Here is a 17929-nt window from a genome sequence, read left to right on the forward strand (position 1 = left end):
TTTCATGAGACAGTTGCTATTTAATTTGGAAATACCTGTAGGTGTTGCATGTTTTCATAAAATAAAACCAAATCCTCAAATCTAATAGGCAAGTATTTAGCCTATTAGACTCTATCTAAAGACAATATAACAGAAAAAGACAAAACAGACATGAAATACATTTTGCTCAAACATGGTTTCTGTCATTTGATGTTGTTCTTATCATACTCATCTATGTCCAAGTGCTTATTTTAAAGTTTGTTTATAACTGGTCATCTGAAGCTATTAATAGGACGAAAAAACCTGATTGACAGCTGGGACTGACCCACGATCGGTCAATCACGTGTCGGCTGGATCTTGATACCAGGGCTCCATCTACTGAAATAAATCTGGAATATTTTTTGCTTCATTTCTTCTTAGTGTGAGGAAGTGGAGACACATTTTTAAAACCAGTCTTTAGTGTTTGCTACAAGGAATTAACTAAATAACACCTTCTATTAAAACACGTTTGCGGATGTTATCAAAATCATTTCACCATAAAACAGTTTTCTTTTGAGAAAATAATTTATTTTGGAACACAATAACCATATTTTCTCTTGTAATTAGATCACACACACCACTGGCTTTCTTCCACAAAAACACCCAGGGTTGGATATCAGAGTTATGTTGTGTGACGTGTGCTCCCTCTAGTTGTCGCCTCATCCGTTAACCGTCAGCATCAGAATGTCAACACTAAATTAAAGCTGTATAAGATAACTGTGGGTTCACGTGTTGTGGGCTGGCGTCCGTTTACTGAGGCTCAAGATTATTTCAGAGGAAAAACAAACACTGAGCGACGTCCCCCCCCGGATCCAAGGTGTACTTTTGGATTCATCGACATATTAAGTCACTTGAGACGTTTTATATTCCACTTCCTAACAAGCCCACAATGTTGAGAGAAGGATGCTTGAACACTGGGGTTAGGATAAATACAGAGGAGCACATGTTCATAAAAACACAGCAAAAACATGTCAGATTCCACATCCATGAGAAAACTATGCGACATGTTTTGGTCACATAAACTTTGACACTATTTCCCCGTCACATTAGTATTAATAAGAAAAGAGAATCGGTCCCGGTTGGTTATTGCCTTTAGTTGTCATCCGTGGTCCCTCAAATAATTCTATATATTCTATCTTTATATTTTTCTTTTTTTCCTTTTTTTAAAGTGAAGAAGTTTTGGTTTTTGTCAAATCAGAGGTGGTGACATGACACAGTATACACTTACTGCAAATTCACCCATCAGCACTCCCACTCTGATGCATGTGCATAACACAAAATGCCATAATAACAATACAAAATACAAAACAAAGAAATACACAAAATGATCAACTAGCAAAAAATAATACATCCAAATAAAACATCGAAACCTGTATTACTGTGCAAAAAATTGGGTGGTGGGGAGAAACTTAGAAAGAACACAGATAACAGAGTTTGTGCCTGGTGTGGCCAGGACAGAAAACCCCCACATTACTGTTTGAAGTTGTTGAAATGAGAGCTGTGGACCGTGACCAGAATAACCTCACTGAGGGGGAATGAGAGGATGTGCGCCATTAATGACTGGCAGTTGTAGTTCGGTCTCCCCGACAACCGAGGGCAACAGCGATCTGTGGTTTGGACGATGAAAGAAAAAAACTGCCGACGGCTCAGATAGTCACTGACACACTCTCGGCTGTGATGTCACTCATCGTCCATAATAAATAAAGTTAAATAAAGTCTGTTATTACACAACTCAGTGTCTTCACTTTCAGTGTCGTGAATTCAGTCCTGACCAAAGCAATCCCTGGTGTCATTCTAACATTACAGTACCACCCAGGGATGGTGTACAGATTCTAAATGTGGATAAAATAAGATCAGGTCGAAATTCTGAGTGGATCAGTGAATCCACAGTTCAATATTTTCATCACTAACATAAATGTCTGAATATTATCACAGAAAAAAACTCTGTGAAAGTCAGAAAAGTTTAAGCCATTTCAGTCATGACGATATTTACCACTACAGCACTATTTCTATTCCTTTGACAAAAGTAAGCTTCCAATAATGAGCTCTGATGCTCGGCATAATTCATATTCAGTTGTTATTTTCTCGTCATTTGATTGATTTTCTGCACTCCTCTATGATTGACAGAGTGCAGCTACAGGAATTGCCTTGATTTGCCAAAGTTCCCTCAAACTGGAATAAACACCACAACATGGCAGATCGTATTAAAAAATAATCTTTGGTCTGAAAAGGTCTCAGATGCACGGTTGTCAATCCCTGCAGGTTCCTTTGTTGGCTGGACTTCCTGGGGCCCTTACAAGGTTTGAGAAGCTCTCAGTCAGGTTCAGGTTCTGAAAAGTCCACAGGTCTCATCCAGATGTGATCGAAACAGATTTGTGATGAGTGTTTAGTGTGAATTGCAGCGGTCCACGCTGCTGTGTCGCTGTGGCTTTAACGCTCAGCCAAGAAAATAGGAAAAGCTTAAAGTCGGTAAAACTGTAGAATCTGTCGGTTCTTTCTTGGATTCAGGTTTCTTCATCTAAATCATACTATTTGGTTTCGCTTGGCATCCTCAGCCCCTCCTACTCATCACACCTCACAGCTCAGATTATAAAAATCTTAATATCTGCTTCATTCTGCTGAGCTCTCCCATCAATAGCAACAAAAGGACTAATAGGTAGACAGCATTTTCAAACTTTCAAAAACCACAGGCTCACTTGTACTAAGATGTTTGTATGAAACGAGGTACAGGGTCGGGTACTAGCCTCTGTGTGCAGGGGCAGCAGGTTTTCGTCTGTGCAGTAAGAAAAAGGTTTCAGAGTTTCTGCAGGATCCTGGAGCTGATCATAGGCAGACGGAAAAGTAAGAGGGCTCAAAGACGCCGACGGAAGAGAACACAGGGAACATTTGAGTCATCTAACTTCTTGTTATCATCCTCGCTCCTACCAGTTCCTCTTCTCAAACCTATGAAACCTATAAAGAGTTTAAAAAAAAACGGAAAGAAACGGGAAAGAAAAGATTGTGTCATACAGGGTTTAAAGTGCACTGAATCAAAACGATAGAATGCGACCGAGGGAATGTGTATGAGTCCCATCTAGGGCTGATCCCTGGTCATGTCTGGTGCCAGGAGGATGTGAACTGGAAGTAAAGTGTAAAATCCCACTGTCACACTTCTCTACTGAACATTTCCTACAAACCATGGAGCAACAGTTCACCCAGAAGAACAGAAAACGGAGAATTTGAACCAACCAAAAACACAAGGATCACATGCTCTGTCTTCCACTCTCGGTCTGCACAGGCACGCACAGATATATAAACTACATCTGTGGGTCACACACATACTAGAAAGACGCTGTGTTGGTTAAGACAGCGGACTAGGCTATACGGCCTTGGCGGTGATTAGCAGAGAGCTTCTTAGAAAGGTGCAGGAAACGGACACCTTCTGCAGCACAGTCTTGATTTAGGTTTTAAAAAGGAGGCTTCTCGTGTGCTCTTGTTTTTCCCTGGACAACTCAAAGGGTTGTTCTCGTGTTCCTTCTAATGCCAGCGGCTATTTGGTCGACGCCTCCGCTCGCCAAGGATCATTGCCGTGTGCAGCGTGTAAACAAACGAAAAAAGTCAAAAGGTCTCGCAACGAAAACGAGCACAAAGGCAGTTAATTGTTTCTGTTCCTTCACATACTGTAAGGTGATGGTGACTAGAAGTGGGGAGGGGGGGATTGTGGTGAAGGCTTGACATGTGTGGGTCAGTAGCAGTGAGTAGCACCCGGAGGAGAAGGCAGAGAAGAGAGAGCAGTTTAACGTTCAGTTCAGGTGTCTCCTCAGTGCTGGGACAGTGGTGCTGGAGGGGGTGAGGGATGGGGGGGTGAGAGGGGACAGAGAGAGAGAGAGAGGGTGAGAGACGTACAGGCCGGAGGTTTTAGGCTTTTTCCTCTGCGCAGGAGCTCTCAGTCAGCGGGCCGCTTTGGCACGGCGGTTTCTGTTTCTCCCACTGGCACATGGAGTTGGCGTATCCCACGATGACTTTGTCCATCCAGGTGAGCGGCTGGGGGAACAGCACCGCGCCCTCGAAGAAGCCCAGGTGGCCTCCGTGCAGCGTCAGGGCAAAGATCACGTTGGACTTCTTCGCTGCAGGATGACACACGACACACGGTAATTAGGCTCCTGTACTGTGCACGGCGCGTCATCGTCAGTAAACACAACCCAGGACACGAGAACAAACAGGGCCTCGCCAGGGGTTTGTTGTTCTGTGGCTGATAGCGAGGGAGGGTTCGCCTGGTCAGACAGATAACAGATAACAGCAGGGCTCGACTTCATGAGACAGCTACTGTACCACTGCTGAGACTTTGAGCCAGTCCAGTGAGTTGATAAGAAAATACACTACTTCTGTCTTGAATTATAAAGTAAATGAACATTATTCAAAAAGCAGCCTCGGGAAGTTTTGTTTAATTGTTGCAATGTGCAGCTTGGGAGGTGATTTAGACAAATAACAGGATATACTTTATTCTACTTTATTCCATTTTATTTTATTTTGTTCTATTTCTTATATATTGTTGTTTTTCTTATATTGTTGTTTTATGTTCAGTGCACCAATGACACCAAGTCAATTTCCTATATGTGCAAACATACCTGGCAAATAAAAGAATTCTGATTCTGATTCTGATAAAAACAGGTTTTCCTTAACTGACAGGTTTCTCAGATTGTTACACTCACAGCATGTTCTTTGTTTGGTTGATAAATAACAGACCAAACCTGAGCATGGACTTCTGAAGTAAAATAAAGACTTGTTTTCGTGACTGGTTCTGAAAATAAACCCAACCAATTCCTTCAGGATAACCTAAGGCGTTAACTTAGTGCCCAACATCAGTTTTGATCTCGTTAAGGATCCTTCAGCAGAGAGGAGCGAATTTCCTGCTCTAATAGTAAAGGCTATTAGAGCAGCATATTCATACTGATCAATATCAAATACAATGTTTGAAATAATCATATGTGGGTGTAATGCTGTGGTGTCCAAGTATTTTTGGTCACATGATTGGCTCATTAACGATCATCAGGAAAGGATTAAGTACTTCACCTTCACTCTAAACTCTGCATGAGACTAAAGCTTCATCTTTGTTTTTCCTCAGTGTGTGAATACAGCAAGAGAAAGTGGATCCATTCATATTTTGAGTTAATTCACAATAAATAACCCCTGAGGTTCAAAGTAGGTCACGTAGCAGAACAAACATTAAATAATTTTTGATTGTCTTGTAAACCTCTGCAGGGTTTAAAAACTAAAAACAGCTAAAACCTAAAGGGGACACAGGCTCTGGATCAACCTGCCTGAGGAGATCAGGTCAGCTGACTCACTCAACTCCTTTAAGTCTCTTCCTAAAACATACATTTTTTTCTGAGTCTTAACTTTCTTTATAACCGTCTTAATTTATTTGATTGAGCATTTTACACAGCACTGATATTGCTACACTGATTTATTTTACCTGCTTTCGTCTAAACCCGATGTTTTATGACCCGTCTGTTTTTAACTTGCTGCCTTTGTAATACATTATGTGTTTTTAAAAGTGCTCTAGAGATAAAGATTATTCCTATGTATTATTAGAGTGCTGCAGACAACCAGGTCGGGTTGTCTCGATCACTTATCCTCCTGCTCATATCTGGGTCAGTGGGGGAGCCTGATGTGGTTGACTAGTGATCGAGATCCCACAGTGTTTTCACCACTGTGCACTTTACATGACAGCTACTGATCTGCCCGGGGACAACAGAGTGCCCCCCCCCCCCCAGACCTGGAGCCACCCGGCGCTGAGTGACAGGCTGGAACAGAACGGTCTGGGGAACAGGTTGTACAACAGGATGCTGCAAATCACTAAGTGCCACATGACTAATAAATTACTGTACGCGTTTACTTAACATTGTATTACAGCAACAATACAACACAACAAATCTGAGCTGTGTATTATCTACGTGTTTAGTTACCTCTTTGTAAACTCTTCTTATTTAATCGAAACATTTGAAATCTGAGCGAATTAAAGCAGCACAGTGTTCTTCTGTTCAGTCCTATTCCTGGTGGTCGACTATCAGAGTCACTGTATCGTATTTTGAAGCAAAGGGGCAGCTGATCCTGTGAGATTCTCTCTAGAGACGCATGTCAGATAAAATCGCTTGTACTTCCAGTCAGGACTCACCCACCCACACCCGCCCACCCACACACTCTTAGATTAGGAATTTTCCTTTTCAAAAATAGTTAAAGGGGTCAGTAAGTATAAATATAACTCAGGCTGAGCAGAGGGAGAGCTTGTTAGGCGGTATGTCATTTAACCAAGTGCCTTTTGGTTATTTTGGAAACAATATTTGAACTTCCTGCACGGTTTATTCGTAGATTAGATGTTTGATTTCGGAAACCTGGGAAAGAGTTAAATTCACTTTACACTGGGTCATAGACAGAGACTCAGCTCTGTGTTTGAGTGGTTGTCACAGCTGCTGTAAAGTAAAAAGACATTACTCATAGACTGGAGCTCGGTGCCACACCCGGTCCAGGTCAGGGTGCAGAGCAAACACATCACTGAGCCTTTTCAGACTGTAGATAAACGTATAGAGAAATAAATCAGAGGCGTCGGCTTCAGTGATTAGTCAGGGAGGAGAAGCCTGTGGATTCAATGGAGAATCGTTTGAACATGTGCCATGATCTGTCTGCAGGTACTTCACAAACTCGTTTGCACATTGGCCATTATTTTTGGTTCAAGTTGGTAGAAATCAAAGAAGTGTCGGTAGTATTAAATATTAAGTATAAATGAGGAATACTGTAATAACATGCAAAGTAAATAGCGATTACGAGTCCAATTATGTTCTCTACGCATCTGGTTATCTACACAAACACACGCTTGAAAGTGAGTCGTGCCAAATAAGATTTCTAAAGTTAAAATACTTTTAGTTTAGTATGTTTTTTTTTTAACAATGAGGTTTAGTTCTGCGTCTGTTGTTGTGTTGCTTGTTGTCAGTTACCTGCTAGTGTGCGAGGGATGGTGAGCAGTGATTCATGGACCAGGGGATCATCTGCAGAGTTCACTAAAAGTAGTGGCACATTTACCTGGAAAAAAATAAAAAATAAAAAACTCAAACATTGAATACACAAACATATCTAAAAGAGAAAAAGTGAGATGATAAGGTGTGTGTGTGTAGAAGCATCTCTTACATTGTGAATATAATGAACACAACTCTCCTTCTCGTAATACTCCTTGAGAGAGCTGTGGCCGTGGAATTTCCTGTTGGAACCCAGAGAAGAAAAAGAATTATAAAAATGTGCTTGACATGGAAACCGGTTAGAGAAGAATATCTCAGATATTTCTGATTCTCCACACTGTTCAATGCATGAACACTTCTGCACGCAACACATCAAATATAGATAAGGATATCTTTAAACTCAGATCTGTTATCTACTTTATCAACACTGAGGGCTGTGACTTTGACTAGATGAAATCTCAAAGTGTCTCTCCACTTACCTCATGATGTTGTCGTCGATCTGCATGAGGGAAGTCGCTGTGTACAGCCGACTAAGATCTGCATCTATCACTTTAACTGAGTTTCCTCCAAACAGACTGTGTCTGTAAAATGTAAAAATACATAAAAACACAAACATTATTCAAGAACAATAAGTAACAATAAATAACTTAACTATGAGTGTGATGCCTTAAGGGGGCTGTATAAATTACTGGGGGGAGAGTGCCTCCCTTTACTGAGAAATAAATTATTTAACCACTTCTAACCAATATATCAAAACATCATAACAGTATTGGTAAGGAGACCTATTATGCTTTTTCTATTTTGAGAGGGAAATACAATATAACACTGTTGATTTGTCATATTAATCATGGTCAGAAATCTAAAAATACTTAAAATGAATATTAGAGTAATATCTTTTGTGAACACATATTTCCATATTTGGATCCATGCCCACTTAGCAGAGGGACACACCTACACAAATGTACACAAAGTAGGCCATTAGGGGGGGGCCTTAAAGACGCAGGACCTAATGCAGCTGTTTCAGAAAAGACTGAGCTACAGGATCCATAGAGGGCCAGTATAAGATATATAGAGGGATTTTTAAAGTGTAGATAGTGTTAAGATACTCTAGTGGAGTTCAAGAATAAATAAAAAGATCTAGAAATTAGCATAATAGGTCACCTACAGAGGCAAGCAAATATAATTTCAAATGGTGCAAACTGTGTAAACTTTAGTTTTCATACAGCCCCTAAAGTTTAAGTGCACATCACAGACAAGATAAACCTAAACTCTAATATCTTGGCAAACAATATCATACTGGAAGTTTAGTAACAGTTTATAGAATCGACAAACCATGTTGTCTGTTATACTGATGTGAAGCTGCAGTGCCGTCTTTGGCAAACACCAGAAAACAGCCATACAACATGTTGAACTTAACATGAAAAATAGTGATACCTGTGGGAGAGAATGATTTTCTTCATGTTGTCGGCCATGAGGAAGTTATAGAAGCGCCTGAACTGATCCCACTGGAGGAATGTTTCCTGGGCCCTGAGAGATACAGGGGTACACACAGGAAGTTAGCTTTGTGCAGCCTGTCTGCATTCCAAACAACACACTCAATGTCCTGTGTAATCCGCTGGACAAAGGGTCACACTGGTGGAGAGTAGAAATGGCCTGAGGCATTAATATGCAGCTCACTGACGGAGACAGGCTGAAGCAACACAACAGCCAAAAGGTATTCAACAAATTATGACCATTAGAAAACATAAATTATTTACTTCTGTTATTTCAATACCATTTGAATTATTAATACACAATTGTGGAAATAAACCATGACTATAACTGAAAGAACGCTGACAGAAGCATCTGCGTAGGTTTGGATAATGATTTGAAAGGGGAATTCATTATAAAGGGGGAAAGGAATCCTAAGGGACAAAAGGGCCGGTCTCTACAACACACCCTTCTCCCAGTGCCAACACGCAAACCAACACAGACCCAGCCTATCATATCTGCCAGGAGACGCTGGCTGCATGTAAAACACAGGAGGCGGCTCAGTCCAAATGAGCTCAGGGTGGAGAATACACTACGACACAGACATGAACTAGTGGTTTAAAAACAACATTGTAATAAACTGGTTTGTTGAATCGTGACTATGTTAAGTACCAGTTTATTCCGGACATGTTTAACAAGCTAGGTCACATTATGCAGCTTAACCCTTTCTGCGTTATACTTGTCTACTCATATAACCTTGAGTTTGGTGAAAAATAAATGGAATACAAATAAGTGGAGGACTGGATTAGGCCACACCCTGAGGCTGATCTCTTAAAATAATAATAAAACTTATAAAGTGCTTTAAAAAAGACATGGGAATAAAACACAGAACGACGATAAAATAAAAATAAGACAGACAACATAAAAGAAAATATCACCATTAATATATATGAATGATTCAACAGCTGTTAAGAACAATTTATGTCCAAATACTCGGCTACATCATGAAGGAATTTATCATTGTGACATAATGCCATATTTCATTTATATTTAGAAATGAGTGTGTGTTAAATGCCAGTGTTATAAAGGGGCTTCGATGGTTCAATGCAACTTTAATAAAGAGGGGAGAAGACGACGTCCTACCTGAGAGCACTGTACCCCTGAGACACGCTGACGCAACACAGCACGCGCTCCTGGTTCATCCTGTTCTCGCCCAGGAACTTACACACAATGTTCCCTCCCAGACTGAAGCCGACCATTATCAGCTGCGTCTGAGGATACGTCCGCTTGATGTAACCGACCATGGCTGCAAACTCCCATGTGCACCCTGCAAGAGAAACGGTGTCGAGTTACCAATCTACACAGAGCAATACCTCTGTAGAACGGAGCATTTCTCTCAGCTCAGCAGATCCAGCTCAAGGTGCCTTTAGCTCAGAGTATTACATTTATTTATCTCTATTAGACCTTTTAACTAAGCTCAGGTGTGAAATCCCATGTCATCTTTAATTCTAGGAGGTTCGAGGTCACCCCTGGGCTCATGCGACCCTTTTAACTTCAGAGTCAGCTCCTTGTTCTCACCGTAAGTGAACATTCGTGGGGAGGTGAGCTCGATGTTGGGAAGAGCTCCCAGGTGGTTCAGCACAGCACAGCGGTAACCGTCCTTCTGGGCGTGATCCACAAACGTTCGGATGTAATGCTTCTCACTGTGGTTGCCGATACCCGGGCATATCACCATGGTGATGTCATCTGGTGAAACGGGCAGACAGATTGGAGAGATACTCGCCAATGAGAAATGTGATAGCACGGAGAAGGAAAGTATGTAATCCCCCTAAACAGCACATTAAGACGAAGCACCGCAACATATCTACAACTGAATAATTAAAATCAAATGTCATGTGAGCCTTGTGCTTTCTGAGTCGAGTGTGAGACCAAAGCTGAGGAGTCAGGGTTCAGTGGCGTCCTTAGAAAGGAATGGATTGTTTAACTGTCCTCAAAGAGCCGCATGATAGACACAGTGCGCCTCGTCTAAACGATCGATAGTTCAAGAAAGAGTCAAATACATTATCACAGCTGACCTAGAAAACCTACAGATAACAAATCAAAGCTGAACATGACTCTTCTTGTAAGATTACCTCATTTTGTTTTCCAAGTATCTCAAATCAGGTCTATTTCTAGCAAAATCTCAAACTTGTCACCGAGGGATTTACAATTCCCTCTGCCCCTGACCCTTTAAAAAAAGAAGCATCAGGAACAAAGCAATCTAAAGTATCTTCCAAATAGCAGCAACCAGCAGTGTAGACATGTTGTGTTCGAGATCCTCACCTCCTGTTCGATGGTCCCCCAGTGGCTCAAAGAGGTCAAAGGTCGCCGTGGCCCCATCCTGCATCGGTAAGTACTTCCTGATTCCACAGGGGTTCGGGGAGCTCACCCGACCAAGTTTACCATAAAGTGCTGTCTGGAGGTGGCCACTCTTTCCCCATAATAAGGGAGGAATGTACCTGAAAACACAAATATAAACTCCGCTTTTAAATTGTAACTAGAAACATGAGTTTATTTGTCTAATGCACAAGGTGAGTGCCTGTAAAAAAAGAATCAACACAGTGTTATCCTGAGCAGGTACATTTGCATCTTTGGTGTATGACACACACGTGAACTTTCTGACTCATCGTTTGCATACAATGTCACCTTTCTTCTGAACTATCACTCCACCCTCTGAACATACATCAATGTTTAACATCAGTCTTGAGCTATGTTTCACTGAGTTCAGCCGTGCACGCGTGTACTCGAGTTCCAGTGCAGCTCCTGTAGGAGGGAGCTGTGGGAGTCGAGTCTTCGGATTACATAATATTCCTTTGAAATGTGGTGCCTTGTGCTGTGCATTATCGTGAATCACCACCTTTTCCCACAGACACCAAGAGCTTGTAAATAACTTTACAGGAAAACCCTTTCAGATACTATCCCGTTATATAAAAGGAATTTACAGAAATACAACATTAAAATCATGGCTTTAGGGTCAACAGCCAAAACAACTATAGGCTTGTTCTCAGTGTAGAAAGACTAGGTTAAGTCACAGGTTCTGTTAAAGACGAACCAGACCCCATCTACAAACAGAGGCTCTAACAAAGACATATATGATGTATTCACAGTGTTGAGAAATGACACATCAAGTTCCTTTGTCTCACTATTAAATAAAATTCTATCTGGATTCTTTCCTCCTAACCTTGTAGTTAAGAGTGGGAGGTAATGAGATGAGATACTGAAGATCTGTATAATGAAACTAGTGGTGTGTACAGTACACAAATCAAAACACAGAGACTGCAGAGCAAAGGGTACAATTATGTCAACAGTTACACAAGACCTACAACCTTGCGTTTCCTCAGCTCTTACCGGGGATCCCAATAATTACTCCACCTAGAAAATACACTCTTACATAAGAGAATTGTGAATCACAAGGCAGACTGCTTGTCACCTGCCACTGATAATGTAATCACCTCCAGCGCTCAGCACTGGAAAGGCAGCTGAAGCTTAACCACACTCCTCTAGAAGGTAGTTTATGACTCGATGATTACAGGCGGAGGATAACCTCCTGGTCGTGATGCGGATAGGAGGATTAAAAGCATCTCCAGGTTTGCTGAGTTCAGTGTTAGTAAGTCTAACAACAGCTTACTTCTACTGCAGGCTCCAACAAGTCACATTTAAGATCCCATGAGAGCAGGAAACTTAAGACAAAGGTGAAGTAGAACAGGTATGAAGTCATGTCAGAGTCACAGAATTACTGACACTTCCCCATAACTGAAGATAAGGTGAAAAACAATCCTCGAAATGCCACCTTATCTGCAATTTACAGACAAACAGTAAGTGTTTCCTCGAGCCAAGCCGAGAGTCTGAGATCATTTCAGTTATCTGTTCCATGTTGTTTTTTAATATAGTTTTATAACAGCATGTTAATATGCGTCATTGGGAAAGAACCACATCGCAGAGACGTTACAAACTGTTTATCCTGTCATAAAAAAATCTTCTTTCTTTTAGAAAAATAATTTTAAAGCACAATGGAAGTAGCTTTGTAGCCAAATATTATGCAAACACTTCACTATGAACTGGTAGTGGCGGCAGGTTATGATCTCTCTTTGAACGTAGGTGATTTTGAAGGGGAAGTCTGAGAGGTTGAATGTCATCATAACTATTAAGCAACAGAAAACAGATGCATCCCCTTGATCTGGCAAAGATCTAAAGTCCAGAGCTGAAGTCCAGATGGCACATCCGGACAATTTGCTAAAAAATTAAGATTTATAAATGGGTAAACAAAACTGTACAATGCTGAAGCTCATTGATGGTCTTTCTCTTTTGACTTTTAACTGTTTCATTTTAAGACTCTATTAGACTCTGTTTTGTCTGGTATTGCTCTATTTACTGCTGCCTTGATTTACGCACTCATGACACCATTCAACACCACTCTTTTAACATCAAGGACTAAATTCAGTTTAAATGTTTTTAAACACAGAGGAACATTTGTGACATGCCTTATTTCAGATGAATTTGAATGTTGACTTGTTCTTTGTTGTCCTCATTACCCAAAACCCCCGTGTGCCTGTTCCCTAACCTAAAATGTTGTTGCCCATTAACCTCACAACACCCCTCTTATGCTTTCAACAGTGTAATTGATCTCCGTTATGCAACCCTGCACGGTGTCATCATGCGTTACAAACGTGATACAAACACAGACGATGTGCCAAACTGCCAATGCCAGAAACAACAAACACCGATTGGTTCAAGTTATCGCAGTTAAACTGTTCAGTGGGGCAAACATTTCTATAAGCAAAAAGTAGGGGTTCAGGAAAGAATGGTTACCAGCCAGACATGAATGTAAACAGCAGTGTGGCCTTACACCTGACACCGCAGCTGAATGCCAAAGGGCTCAGTAACAATCGGTTCCATAAACAGACACTCGTGATGAAGACATGCAGAGAGTCGTCCAACAGAGCTGGAACGTCCACCGGAGTATTACACACACAGCAGACGACAGGACAGTGATACTAATGGAGGAAAGATTATGAAGTTCACACTGTTTAAAAGGGAGGAGGAGTTTCCCCTTCAAAGTACACGGAAGTTACATCCCCGTTGCTAACCTGGTTTATGTTACACAGCAAAAAACAAAACTATGGTTTGCATCAGTTACTATAAACCCAGAGGACAGATTTAAAGAATAATCAGTCTTACCCGAGGGTCGCATCATCAACTCTCAAAATAAAGCCTTGTGTTTAATTAATGCTGGAACACTAAGGAACACTGATGACAGATGGGATGGCCCCAGATGGCTGTGCAGCAGCAGCTACGGCAGCAGGTTGAGTGACAGACACAAAGCTGACATCGCAACTCACTCTTTGGTCAGCTGAGAACAGGACTTCAGAAGGAAGCGGTTGAGGGGCGTGTCCTGGTAGGTGAGGTCCGGGGGTGCGGTCGGGCTTTTGAGGTTCAAGCAGCGGACGACGACGTAGAGCACCGTGGCAACCGCCGCCAGCTTCATGCCGTCAAACATGGCCGGCAGCTCCGGAGAGATGGTGTGCACGTCCGACTCGTGAGTGCTCATGATTGCTCTGAAAAACAAAAAAACAACACACATTCATTGCTTCCATTTCTTCACGTTATTTTCTGCAGTTTTTGAGTCAGAGGTGATTTAAAGCACAAAAACATAAAAGTGAAATATCTGACTGACCTTAATATTTCTCTTATTGCCAACAGATCTGTGGGAGAAGAGAGAGAGTCACTCAGTCAGATGGAGATCCGTTATTTAATACACTGACCTTAATTACACTACATCTAACACAGTACTGATAGGACACCTGGCTACATAAAAGACAGAGGTTGTGACATTACTTTAAATAAATCAAACAAAGTTCTCAGCTGTGACTTTACAGACAGAAAAACAGGAAGTGTAAAAAAAAGTACAAAGGCCACAGAATCTCCTGCTGACACAGGAACGGGATGTTGCGCTACAGGATTTCACAATTAATACACGACATTGTTTCGTATCGTTAGAAATAACAAAATGCAAAGCTGAACAAAAGAAGGTTCTACTGACATTGTTTGAGGAGGTTGGCCTCCTATAACGACTCGTTCCGAAAGCCTGAAGTCACAGTGGAGTGGTCAAACCTACGGAACAAAAAAAAGAGACACAATCAATTAATTTGAGCCTATTTGAATAATGAAATTCAGCAGTTTATCTCGTTTTAAACATTTTCCTTACACCGTGGGAATACTTGGCCAAAAAGGCTTTGACACGATGCCAGTGACTCCTCTTCAGTGAGCTGTTACTCCGGCTACAACCAATTTCCATCTATCAACCTTATCTATCTTATTTGGAAAAATGTCAGATTGTTTATGAGGACTTTTACGTTTTTTCCCACGGCTCAAGGTCACATGTTCAGATGGATATTAGCAAACTCTCACGTTTGAGAAGCAGGAACCAGGAAACGTGCGGTTTCATCACACAAGAATGCCACATGATTATTTGTTTATGAAAATAGTTTCTTATTTTCTGTCATTTAAGAAACTGTTGCCTGTCTGCTCTACTTGAAGTTATGACCCCTGTCCGTTTGTTTGTTTGAAAGCACGATTACACAAATCTACACGACATATAACCATCAAACTTGGTTGAAGATTGTGTGGGAAGAACCCGTTACATTTTGTTGTGGATCCAGGATTATTTTTAACTTTAACATGGTGAGATTAGGTTGTTTTTCCACATTTTCCTAAATTCCCCTGAGAATAATTAATGGATCTCGATGAAGAAAATCAACCTTGTTTAAAGGAGAGATGTTGTCATATAATGGGCTTTGATTATTTAGAAATCATTCAATTAAAACTTTTATCAAGTGTAAATAAAAGAAAGCATTTGCGGCTTCATGTTTCAGATTCAGGACAATCTAATTTGAACAGTTTGGTTTATTTTTGGACTGGTCGTCAAAGGTCATAATAGACAAATCATAAATCACCGACCTTCTTGAAGGTTCAGTGTGTAAGATTTAGGTGAAAGGGATACAAATTATGTTTCCACTAGTGTGTGATCATCTAAAATGTATTATATGTTGTTTTCTTTACCCTAGAATGAGGCCTTTATATTGAAATACTTTATATTTACATTGGGAGCAGACCCTCTCTATGGAGGCCGCCATGTTTATTTTGTTTACAGTCGTCCATACTATACACATTTTTGATATCTTATGACAACTGAGGTCTTCCACAGGTCCTCTCTCCTGTGTGGAAGGGGTTGAGCTGCAACATGACACTTCCCCAGTACAATCTACACACTGGTCCTTTTAAAAACCACTTTTATCAAGTGTAAATAAAAGAAAGCATTTGCAGCTTCATGTTTCAGGACAATCTAATTTGAACAGTTTGGTTTATTTCTGGACTGGTCGTCAAAGGTTGTAATAGACAAACCATAAATCAACGACACTATCAGCTCATCTGAAGGGTTTTAAACTTCTTAAAGGTTCAGTGAGTAAGATTTAGATGAAAGGGATAAAAATGATGTTTCCACTAGTGTGTGATCATCTAAAATGTATGAATTGTAGTTGTATTAAATGGAGCCTTTATATTGAAATACTTTATATTTACATTGGGACTGGATCTGTGGAGGCCGCCATGTTTATTTTGCTTACAGTCGTCCAAACTATACACATTTTTGATATCTTATGACAACTGAGGTCTTCCACAGGTCCTCTCTCCTGAGTGGAAGGGGAAGGGGAAGTTGTTGAGCTGCAACATGACACTTCCCCAGTACATTCTACACACTGGTCCTTTTAAAAACCAGTCAGACCCTAAACCACACGAACCAGTACCACCTGCCCACGTGTTCCAGGTCACAATAAAAAGGAAACCAGCAGAACCCAGTGGAAGTGAGTGATGGACACATCAGCTGTAACAACACAACACTGGGCCAGACCTGTCCTCAGCTGAGGGACATTAGCTTCATCACACAAGCTAGCACCAGGGCTAGCACACCTGAGTGTTTATCATACGCCACAGTGCGTTAAGCTAACACAACAACAACAACAACAACAACCACCACTAGACAAGGAGATGTCCCTCTGGTCCTTCTTTGTCCCCAGCCTCCGCGGGAGGAGAGGCGGGGACAGCCCGGGGACACGCTGTCCTGCCCGGGCGAGCCTCCCCCCCCCCGAAGAAGAGACGAGTGTGTGGACGGAAGATTAAAAATGGAGATGATGCGTGTGTGCGTGTGTGTGTGTCTTTGTTTGTCTCCCTGACAAGGCCAGGAAAAAAAATAAATAATAATAATATATATATATAAATAATGTCGGCTTTAGGGACGAGGTCGCTCAGCGCACTTGCCACAGTATTTATTAAACCCGGGGGGGGCAGCAGCAGGCTTTTTAAACAGCTTCTCTTTTCACACGACCTCCATTTTTACTAATTTCTGATTAACGGTGCGATGTCTCCCGTTAACGATGGATCTGAGAACCGAGGCTTCATCACCACCACCCGAGCACCGACACACACACACACACCCGGGTTTCCACTCACCTCGGCCCCGGGGAGGATGAGCCGATCCGCTCCTCGCTGCTGGAAGGTGCTGCGGGTTTATATTCGTGCCATGTTGTGGGTCCGGGTGTAGATCGGGTCCGGTACAGATCGGGACGGATCGGGACAGATCGGGACGTCCTCCGGTGCAGAGACGAGCTTCACGACGGCTGCAGCTCCAGAGATTCTCCCGTTCACTTCCTACAAGAATCCGACCTCAGCGATCCCGGGCCTCTCATTGGTCAATCCGCATGTGACGCAGCACTGTCCAGACAAATACACACAAAAAAATGTGTGTCGTATTTATTTGTTTCTTTGTTTTTTTGTTTATTGTTATTTCACGCCACGTGTTACATTCTTTTCCCCTTATTTAAACAAATATAATTTTATGTACGTCCAGGATTTTTCGCACAAATATGTTAGATTTTTATAAATACTCTATGCTCCTATACTCTATCTTTAGTATACTTACACAGGAAAGTATAAATCCCTTTCCCTTTCTTTTAGTTTTAACTTGAGTCCTTTTCCTTTGTGAATGGACTAATATTTTCAAGCATGCTGGACAAGATCCTTCCTGAACATCATAGGAACCAACCTGTTGCATAATACTTGAACTCCTTTGATCCCCCTGCACTGTACAAGCAAACGGTTTGGTATTACAGGCAGACATGTACTACTTAACTTACAGCCTGTTTGAATTTGTGACCAGTATCACAACAGAGACACTGACTCGTGTATTGTAATGTATACTGACTTTATTATATGACATATTGACCAACATACAAGTTGTTTGTGGCCATTACTCGACAAAATATTCACAAACCCCCAGTGCTGCTCCTATTTGGCTCACTTGTTGAAGTTGAATAGCCTTGGTGTTGTTGCCTCATACTGATGTATAAATAATGTAA

The 17929-nt window shown here is 41.4% G+C and overlaps 1 protein-coding gene across 1 annotated transcript; it reads right to left on the minus strand.

Moving 5' to 3' along the window:
- Positions 1-524: 524 nt before the first annotated feature.
- On the minus strand, positions 525-17218 carry LOC132998294 (monoacylglycerol lipase ABHD2). Its single transcript, XM_061067850.1, has 12 exons — positions 17025-17218; positions 14560-14630; positions 14194-14221; positions 13859-14074; positions 10803-10978; positions 10059-10226; positions 9624-9807; positions 8445-8537; positions 7490-7591; positions 7183-7252; positions 6993-7077; positions 525-4124 (listed from the first exon to the last, which is right to left on the minus strand). Exons 4-12 carry the CDS (start codon positions 14065-14067, stop codon positions 3916-3918), a joined length of 1296 nt encoding a protein of 431 aa, XP_060923833.1. The 5' UTR covers positions 14068-14074; positions 14194-14221; positions 14560-14630; positions 17025-17218; the 3' UTR covers positions 525-3915.
- Positions 17219-17929: the final 711 nt, after the last annotated feature.

This window comes from Limanda limanda, chromosome 3 (genome assembly GCF_963576545.1).
Source record: "Limanda limanda chromosome 3, fLimLim1.1, whole genome shotgun sequence".
Classification (NCBI taxonomy): domain Eukaryota; kingdom Metazoa; phylum Chordata; class Actinopteri; order Pleuronectiformes; family Pleuronectidae; genus Limanda; species Limanda limanda.